This window comes from Chiloscyllium plagiosum, chromosome 12, assembly GCF_004010195.1.
Source record: "Chiloscyllium plagiosum isolate BGI_BamShark_2017 chromosome 12, ASM401019v2, whole genome shotgun sequence".
Taxonomy (NCBI): Eukaryota; Metazoa; Chordata; class Chondrichthyes; order Orectolobiformes; family Hemiscylliidae; genus Chiloscyllium; species Chiloscyllium plagiosum.
The window spans coordinates 6367051-6377702 of NC_057721.1; the positions used below are offsets into that span (position 1 = coordinate 6367051).

General features: G+C 39.6%; 1 protein-coding gene across 1 annotated transcript in view; it reads right to left on the reverse strand.

Moving 5' to 3' along the window:
* esd (esterase D/formylglutathione hydrolase) overlaps positions 1-10410 on the reverse strand; it is a 25851-nt gene extending 15441 nt beyond the window's left edge. Inside the window, exons 1-2 of the mRNA XM_043700371.1 lie at positions 10317-10410; positions 3967-4055 (exon numbers count right to left, since the gene is read on the reverse strand). Of these exons, the coding sequence (XP_043556306.1) occupies positions 3967-4055; positions 10317-10384 (157 nt within the window). The 5' untranslated portion in view covers positions 10385-10410. The remainder of the gene's footprint in view (positions 1-3966; positions 4056-10316) is intronic.
* Positions 10411-10652: the final 242 nt, after the last annotated feature.

Consider the following 10652-nt stretch of genomic DNA (forward strand, 5'->3'; position numbering starts at 1 on the left):
GGTTAGTGCAGAGGAGAAATGGGCTGAAGTGCACCAGATTGTGTTGCTGGTAGCATAGAGACAGGAGGGGATACGGTAGCACATGAACTACCTGTATGAGGTCACCTGGGGTTACAAAAGACTCAGGCTAAGGTACAAAAACATTTTTATTGGCTTGGAATGCACAAGGATATGGTTAACGTTTGCCATACGTGTCATACATGCCAAACGGTAGGTAAGCCACAGGCGGTAATAAAACCAGCCCCTTTGTTGCCAATTCCCACATTTGAAGAACCTTTCCTGCGGGTTATAAATTGATTGTGTCGGTCCCCTCCCGAGAATTAAAGTGGGAACCAGTATTTGTTAACCATAATTGGATGGGTCTACCAGATTTCCGGAGGCCATTCCATTATGGAGTATCAAGGCAAAAAGTAGAGGAGTTAGCAGCTTTCTTTACATGGTATGGGCTACCCAGAGGGATTCAGTCAGACCAAGGGTCAAATTTTATTGCTAGGCTGTTTAAGGTGGTTATGGACAGCTTAGGTATAAAGCACTTTAAATCCAGTACATATCATCCTGAGTCCCAGGGAGCTTTAGGCAGATGGCATCAGTGATAGAAGATCCCTTCAAAGCCAGGTTTAGTGGTACCTATCAAATTGAGAAAAAGTTGAGTCATTTAGTAAAGATGCCAGATAGAGTATGTCGTGAACATGTTAAAATCGATTACACTAGAGAGAAAGATCTGGAGAAAGAGGGGTTAGTTAATGCCCTGCAGATTGAGGAATAAAATCCAGACGATATGGATTTTGAAATGCTTCAAAATAGATTAAATAATTAAGAGGAGTGGGAGAGGTTAGTAAGCTATCTGTCTCAGAAGCATAGAACACAGTTCAAAGATTTGTTATTGTAGCACAAAAACATATGTAAGAATCAGATGGCGAGGACCAATCCTATTGTACATTAAGTAGACATAAAAAATGCTGCTCCGATAAAACAACACCCCTATCGGCTTAATCCTTTCAAAGCTAGACAGGTCCAGATGGAGGTGGAGGCCATGCTCGACGAGGACATCATCGAACCAAGCCAGAGTGAGTGGAGTTCGCCAATCGTCTTAGTTCCCAAACCGGACGGGACTCAATGATTCTGTGTGGATTATCACAAGGTCAACGCTGTTACAAAGTCGGACTCATATCCCATTCCTAGATTGGAGTACTGTATTGAGAAACTCAGACAAGCCGGTTACGTCACCAAGAGTTAATGCTTGGGTTCATGCAGTTACCTTTATCAAAATTGGCAAAATAAATTTCTGCGTTTGTAACCCCAAACGGGCTATATCAGTTTAAAGTGATGCCCTTTGGAATAAAGAATGCGCACGCCACGTTCCAAAGTCTCATGAACAGGGTTGTGGCTGGGTTAATGAACTGTACAATCTACTTGGTCGATGTAGTGATCTTTAGTAAGTCCTGGAAAGATCACATGGTACAGTTGGCAGAGCTCCTTGAACGACTACCAGAAGCAAAATTGGTGATATACTGAAATAAAGCTAAATTCACGAAAGCAGAGGTGATGTTCTTGTGACAGAACATCGGTCGTGAAAGGTTGACCCCATGGAACGCAAAGACAAAGGCCATCGAGGAATTTCCACGACCAACCTCGAAGGAAGAGGTACTTTGATTCTTAGGACTCAGCAGATTCTATTGCATGTTTGTTCCAGACTTCAGCAGTGTAGTGGCACCGTTAACCGATTTGCTGAAGAAGAACACAAAGTTTCGGTGGACAGAACCATGCCAGGAGGCATTCAACCATTTGAAATCAATATTAACCTCCAAACCAGTTTGAGCTACACCAAACTTTTCAAAACCTTTTAAAGTCGCCATCGATGCTAGTGACATTGTAGTTGGAACTGCACTCCTACAGGAAGATGAGGATAGGATTGAACTGACAGTTGGTTACTTTTTAAAGAAGGTCAACATCCACCAGGGGAAATACTCCACAATCAAAAAGGAACTATTGAGTTTGGTTCTGGCTTTACAACATTTTAATGTGTATGTCACAAACAATGTGTCAGAGACGGTTGTTACACTGAACACAATCCGCTTACATTCTTAGAACATTTTAAAGAAAAGAATATGAGACTACTTCGTTGGAGTCTTATATTACAGACTTTTAATTTAAAACTCGTACATGTTGTGGGTTGTAAGAATGTAATTGCAGATGTGTTATCGTGGATTTAACTGATAGAGTTTAGATGAGATTTGTCTTTATTTAATGTTACATATACACAGTTATATGGGAAGAAGTTAAGGGCAACTTATATTAAAGTTATCTGTATGTTAGGGTAATTTGTTTAAAAAGTCAAAAAAAATCTTTTCACTATGATGGTTCATTTTTTTCTTAAGGGGGAAGGTGTTATGAAGATGAGGGTGTACTTTAAGAGAGCTAAAACACAAGATAGACACGTGAATGTCAAATTTTAAAGATTCAGAACAACGTATACCATAGGAGAAAAGTGCGCCAATTCCTCAGCAGCTGTGATTGGCTGAAGCGTTGCCATGAGGAAATTATGGGCTCCCCAAACTCCTCAGTAATACAACAAAGGCACAAGGCCAGAACATATTCCTTTTGGTTGCAAGGAAAAGGCTCTTGCACATGTTGCTTTTAGCAAGTGTAAATGAGCCACATCATGTGTTCAACTTTAAACTGTTTGTTAGATTAGCTATTAGTGACCATGGGCCGGTTCAACAAGTGTTATCCAAACCTGAAATCACATCGAAAAGTAAGTGCTTTGTTTTGGGTTTCACAAGATCGGGCTGGTTGAGGACAATCTGTAATTTGCCTATTATGAACAATCCAGGAAACATGCTTTTTGCTTCAATGTTTTGAGACCAGTGACTCTTAAATCAGAACCCTGATGAAAAGTCATTGGGCTCGAAAAATTAACTCTGCCCTCTTCCCACAGATGCTGCCAAATTTACTGGGTTTCTCCAACAAATTTCTGCTTTTGCTTCAGATCTCCAGCATCCAGTTTTTTAATTATTATGGCATTAAATTGGGATTGGGGTGAGTGGTGAGGGCACTCAGACAGCCTGACACTGCTTTCCATCAGAAATCTCTGCCGTCCATTGCATTCAACATTTCTGGAAGTCAGCAATTAATTCACAGGGCTGAAAAATGATTAAAATTCAACAGATGTTCAGCCACATCAACACAGATGGCATCTGGTGGCTTTCATGCCAAGAACTTTGTGGAACATTTTACTTTCTGCCAGAAAATCAGTCAGCAGATTTAAAGTACTTTTCCCGACCCCACAGACCTTTAGACGACAGGGATGTGGGTGGCTCACCACTCAATGCATACCGTAAAATCAGTGTCCCATGATCAATGTGACAATTGTAAATATCTCAAAATAGGCACTGACAGCTCATAAAGCTGTGAGCTCACATGGCCGAGAATGGGCTGTGTGGAGGCCCTGGCTCTCTGCTTCTCTGGACGTCCACAGGAATAACGCCCTTTCCACATCCCACTGCACGGCCCTGCTTATTTAGCTCTCTGGCAGGTAATGAGCTGCGCCCTGTCAATTTTGGCTCAAGTCTTTTAGTTACTTGGACTCAGAGTCCGTGACACATGATGTATTATGCTGCAAGTAATTACCAATTTAATAAAGCTTTATTTTTAAGGTAAGGAAAAACAAAATACACCTCATCATGCATTAAAATGCAAAGGCTCCTCTCGCCTTCCAAGCAGCATTATAAACCAGCAGCCTCATTAGAAGACAATTTCCCCATTTCTCTAGTGAATCTTCAAATATATGACTGCGTTACTGGTGAACTACTGAAGGGATAGCTTAGATACAGTTATTTATTTTCATGTGACCTATTTACTGGGTCAGTTCCAAATTATTAAATTCAAAGCACACCCATAAGGAAAAGGCATCTTTTCATGATCAGAGTAAGTGGCAGGAAAGCTCAGAGAAGAGAGATAAATTACCTGAAAGCCAGTATAATACAGGACACTTCACACGCTCAGCTTTTGGAGGCAGATAAATTCCAAACCGCATCTTGCATTTTAACTCATAGCTGTCATTCAAAACAAAATTAGAATTTTATTTTTAAAAAGTGGTAACCTAAACTATCAAGGCAAATAATACAAAAATGGTGAATCTACCACTGTTGGGCAAGGTTTAATCTCAGGCACACTGTTCAGGTAAACACTGAATTTGGAAAAATACTTCAGCACTCAAAGAGAAAACAAGACAGGTACCTAGACTGCTTTCACACAGTTCGACTGAACACGAGACAAGACTTGAGCAATGTCAATTCTGAATTAGCCATTCAAGAAAATGCTCCACAAAAACTTAGGATAGTGGTTGAAGTCAGCCACAAATTAATATGTGGAATGGACGGATATTTGAAATCGATTGTTTAAAAATGCAAGTTTCAAAATGGGGTATACATGACATATGTCCATGGTATTATGTTTTGGTCACTAGGCTTCTCTCCACTCAGTATCAATTTGCACCCCACTTTACAACAACCATTACAGCTCATTTCATAGAAGGCTCGGTTGATTTCTATCAGAAATGGTGCAATTTTGGACCACTTCAGAATCAAAAACAAAACAAACAGCAGTGATAACAATAATACCTCCAAAATATTGCAGAAATCAAGGGATTAAAAAGTGTGACAAATCTCCAGGATCTGATCAGTCTACACTTGGACTTGTAAAAGTGATAGTTGCAGAAATAGTGGATGTGCTAGCTATGTATTTTCCAAAATTCCCTAGATTCTGAAGTGGTTCTAGTAGTTTGCAAGTTAGAAAATTGGTAACACTATTATTCAAGAGGGAGAGCGTGAACAGGAAAGTGCAGTTTGAACAAATGCTGGAATCTATTATGAAGGAAATCTTAATATTTGTGGAAATCATAGGATGATCATACAAAGTCAACATAGAATCACAGAATCCCTACAGTGTGGCAGCAGGCCACTGACTCTCCTAAGAGCATCCCACCCAGACACAATCCCCTACTCTATCGCTGTAACCTTGCATTTCCCATGGCTAACCCATGCCAAATTGCCCATGGTGTCCAGGCTAGGTGGGTTAGCTAGTTGTATTCTCAATAATAAATTCGTCAAACCTAATGACCATTTTATAAAACCATCCAAAGATGTGCAGGTTAAACGGATTGGCCATGCCAAATTGCCCATGGCCAATCCATCTAACTGCACATCTTTGGATGGTTTTATAAAATGGTCATTAGGTTTGACGAATTTATTATTGAGAATACAACTAGCATGATAAACAAAGGGGAATCAGAAGATACAGTACAACTAGAGCTCCAAAACACACAAGGTTAATAGACAAGGACTCATAGGACACTGGCAGGTTAAGTGAGTAGGCAACAAGAGGGCATTGCAATGGAAGTCGTCCAGAAGAAGTTCACTAGATTGAGTCACAGCATGAAGGGAGTATCCCATGAGAAAAGGTGGAGAAGATTGGGCCTACACACAATGGAGTTCAGAAAAATGAGTAGTGACCTTATTGAAACAGCTAAGATTTAGACAGAACTTGACAGGACAGGTGCTGAGAGGATGTTTACCCTCAGGGGGTAGAATCTCAAAATAAGAGGCCTCTTATTTAAAGATGGAGGGAAGGGAAATTTGTTTTCTCAGAGTTCATTAATCTTTGAAATGCTCTACCCTAGTGAGTAAAGGGGTTGGGGTAACTGAATATATTTTAAGGCTGAGTTTGACAGATTTTTGATTTATAAGGGAGTCAAGGATTAATGGAGACAGGCAAAGAGGCGGAGCTGAAGTCACAACTGGATTAGCCATAACCTTAGTGAATAGCCGAACATGAAGCTGGAGAGGCTTGTGATAGAAAGTTAGTGTTTCTTGTATTCTTGTGATAGAAAAACAATAGCATGAGGTTAATCTCTTTAGTCATATGAACACAAAGTAGAATATGTTTTCAAAGTTCAAATATTGGAAATGTTGATCCTCAGAGACTTAACTTTATTCATCTAAGAAGTTAGCATGTAGGTACAGCAAGCAATTGGAAAAAGCATATGGCATGTTGGCCTTTTTGCAGGACACAGGTTTAAATCCAACTTGCTCTAATTCTACAGGGCTTTGGTTTGTCCACACCTGGAACAGTGTGTGCAGTTTTGGTCACCAGATTTAAGGAAGGACATACTTGCAGTGGAGGCAGTGCAGTGAGGGATCATAAAATTGATTCCTGGGATGAGACAGTTATTGTACGATGAGAGGTTGAGTTAATTAGGCATACATTCTCCTGAGTTGAATAGAATGACAGGTAATCTCATTCAAACATACACGATTCTGAAGGCAACACATTGTTTTCACTGACTGGGGGCTGACTGTTTAGAACTGGCATGAGGAGAAATTTCTTCATTCAAAAGGGTTGTGGAAGCTCTATTGCTGAGTATCCGTTAAGGCTGGGATAGAGAGATTTTTAGTCTCTCTGGAAATTGTAAAAATGAGGAGCAGATAGGAAAATATAGTTGAAATCTGAAAGCAGACATGAAGCAGGAATGCTTTCCTCCTGCTCCTACCCAGTGTTCAATTTGCTGTAAGAAAGGTGGAGACTTCAGTTGAATTACAGTCTGGTTACGGTCAAACAATTTGCAAACCAGCCAAATTTTGCTGAAATCTTGTTAAACTTTTCTAATTTAGTGTTCTGAAAGTACTCTATTATAATTTCTAAGGTTATTTTGTTAAACAGAATTTAGATCATTCTAAAGGTTTTCAGTTATACTGTGATTAAATGCATAAATAGAAGCAACGATGGAGGATATGATACTAGTTGGAGGGTAAACAGCACATTAGTTTTGTGGTGAAATTGAATAATCTCTCTACTGCATCTATGTCATGACCATTCCTCACTGAATCTGTAAACCAATAATGAGGACATTATTGTGCATGTCACTGTGAAACATTAAAATGAAGACAATATTTCTCCAGAAATAATTAAAAATGACACACACTATATTAACAATATTCTGCGTTAAGTGTGTTAGAGTCTGTAGACTAGTGAATAGAGGTACGCAATGGAAATACTATTTTAATGTTGTGGAAAACAACAGGTCCAAAAAATAAACTCTTCCAGAGAGCTGTACTGTCAAAGTCCAATGTTTATTTGGCAATTAGGATTTCAGGACAGGCACAGTGCAGGATTTACAGCCTGCCTTTAGAAAAGAGCAGGGCAGTGGAAAAGGAAGAAAGATTCTGAAGTCTGGGTATGGCACTGCTGATTTTAAAATAATTTAAGTTCAGATTTATTATGTAATTGAAGCACAAGTTCCACTAATGGGCCCCTCCACATTGGATGTTTTGTGAAAATGAAGAAGGCCACAATTTAATTTGACACATTGTATTGAACTCACTTAACTATGTCAAATTCTAGCTTCTATAGATGATGGCTGCCTGAATATTCTGTGTGGAACTGAATAGTGAAGCCATTTAGTGGCTAGACATATTCAAGGTTATACAGTCGCATATGGACACCAAAAATCCCTAATAGTAATTAGAAACTTGCAATCTGATTTCGGATCACCCATCTAGATTTAAAAGCATCAATTTATTATGCGCTAGTGATTTGAAGAAGCAGATAGCCTGTTACACCCATTCTGAAAAAGGGTGTCAGGTTCAGGGAAAACTGATGCTCAATAATCCGTTAATCATACCAGTAGTTCCCTGTATTTTGAATAGTGTCAGGTGGATGGCAAGACATGCCTATATTTGAAGAGTGATCACTCTTCAAAGTTACTTCATTGGTCATGAAGCTTTTGGCACTTCCTGAGGCTGTGAAAAGTATTACAGAAATGTAAGTTTCTCTGTCTTCGTACAGTTGCTACACAACCACATTTTGGTCACGGCCTTTACCCGGTATTGACGGTGCATCAAATAAGCCAAAGATGATAAAACAAAATCCCAGTCAGGATGCAATAAAGGAGGTAAAAACCATTTGTGTAAACAGTTTATTGCTGCCTCCAGAGGCAAAGGGCAGTGGATGCAAGGAAATGAATAACCCAAGGGGTTTCTCCTTCCACCAGCAGTAGATCCATGGCCTTATATTTACACTGCACAACAGTGCATAGAATAAACTAGGTAAAAGTTCTGGGAATTTAAGGAGTGGGCTTGTGGAGACCATCGGAAGGGATATAGATCACAAGAAACAAATTCGCCCATTTCCAGACATTTCATCGATCCAGTGATCATAAAACCATTAAGTCACATGGTTATTAGGTGCCATCAGATACAAATATTGTACAGTGAAATTTGTAACATTAAGTTCAGCTTTATTATGTAATTGAAGAACAAGTAGTACTGATGGATCCCTTCATGCTGGATGTATCGTGAAAGTGAAGGTGACCACAATTCAATTTGATCCACTGAAATGAACTTAGTATGTCAAATTCTAGCTTCTGTAGATGAGGGATGCCTGAAAGTTTGGTGCAGAAGTGAATAGATAAACCATTTAGGGGCTTGATGTATCAAATTTTGTATCATTGCACAAATGATACACTGTACGACACATTCTCAATACTCACTCTCGAATCGGCGTTCTTTCCTGGTCTGCACTTAGTTGCAGAGGTGTTGATAGTTTTCTAAATTGTGTTTGCTGGTAACACCGAAGGAGATGAATGATATTCTTGAGAGTTTAAACTCGGCTGAAAGAATTAAGGGCTCCAACAGAATGACTGTACCAAGTTATGATTTCGCCTACAGCAGCGGGATTCTGCCATCTGGGTGTGGCATGGAACAGAGGGCTAATTTCTTCAAAAACTTTTTAAGTGTCTCAGGGTTCATCTATACCAGACCAAGATTCTCTTGCAGAGAATCAAGCCTACCACATGTGGAGTGTGATCCACACACTGTAATTAGGACACAGACTCTAAACTGATCTGACTAACTCAGCTGGTACTATGAAATTTTGGCCCAACTGGTCAGGACAGAGAACTTCTTGCATGTAAAACACTATTATGGAATTATCCCTATAAAATTAGTGACTGGATGCTATACACGAAATGAGTTTTTATAACCTGCATCGAGTCTGCACTGATCCTCCAAAAGGCATCCCACCAAACCCACACCCCATCCCCATTACCCGACATCTTCCATGGCTAATTCACCTAGCCTACACATCTTTGGACACCACGGGGTAATTTAGCATGGCCAATCCACCTAAACTGCACAGCTTTGTACTGTAGGAGGAGACCAGAGCACCCGGAGGAAACCTACACCCACATGGGGAGAATATGCAAACTCCAGACAGACAGATGCCACAGGCTGAAATCAAACCTGGGCCTGTGGTGTTGTGGGGCAGCAGTGCTAACCACTGTGTCTGTGAACTAAATATATTTAGTAGTTCATACCAAAGACTGGGACAAAAGAAAAGCTTGGAGAAGGGGTCTATAGATGACAAAATTAATTTTAATAGATAATTCTGAAGTGGGAAAGACTTACTGTAAAGCAGGAATCGAAATCACGTAGAAGATGTAAGAGACCCACAGGTTATATAAATCACTCGAAGTAGCATGTTACTGAGGTGTTTTAAAAAATGCAAACAAAATCTGGGTTCATTCACAGAGGAATAAAACAGGAAAGCAGACAAGTTTTATGACTCTTGTATGAACCTTGGTTGGACCACATTCTCAGTGTCGTGCACAATTCTGTTCTCTACATTACTAGAAGGACATGGAGGCATTGGTAAAGGTATAAAATGTTTCACGGGGTGATGCCAGAACTGCAAGGCTTATAATTAACAGGGCAAACTAGGATACTTTTTCCCTAGAAAGGGAAGGTTGTGGTGGTGGTGGGGGTTGGGCGGGAACCTAATGGTGACTGTTAAAAACATTCAGAGGTTTGACATGATACATGTAAAGAATGTTTGTATGTGTGGGGAGCTCAATACAGGACAGTCACTAATAAATCCAGTTAAAGTTCAGAAGAAATATCTTAACCAAGAACGTGATTAGAATGTGGAACGTGCAACCTCATGAGATAAATGGAAGTTGGATTAGTATAGAGAGAAATCTATAGTATTTAGCAGTAGGTTTAGATGAAACAGGATAAAGTAGACCTGTATAGAGTCTAAATACATGTCGCACGGGGCAGTATTAAACCACAGGTCAAATGGGTTAACATGCCTGCTTTTGTGCTGTTAAATTCTATGGAATTCTGTAATAGAGTTATAATATTCCTTAACCAGCATTGAGATAAAAATATTGACACCTTAAATCACAGAAAGGAATCCCAGCAATAAAACACTTAATTGGAAAAGAAAGCTTGTTGCTGAGACTGATTATACTCACTTACCTGTCATGTTCATATACCTTCTGATATCCTTCAAAACACTTGGTGCTTGAAACTTGAGTCAGGGCCATTTTTCTCACTAATGAAACAGTTTTATTTTGGAAAAAAAAGAGAAATGTTGCATGAATATAAATGCAGCTTACACAATGATAGTGTGGCAAGACCCAATAGGAATTAGTTTCAACTCTGGATTAGGAGGGCTTTGAGTTTACAAGGTCCGCTAACACATGGATGCTGTACATAGGGAGGTGCTGACTGTGACCTCAATTCATAAACTGATGTTCAATGTGCAAGTACTAATGGTTCAAATGGATGTTATGAATCTCAGGGCAATATTTG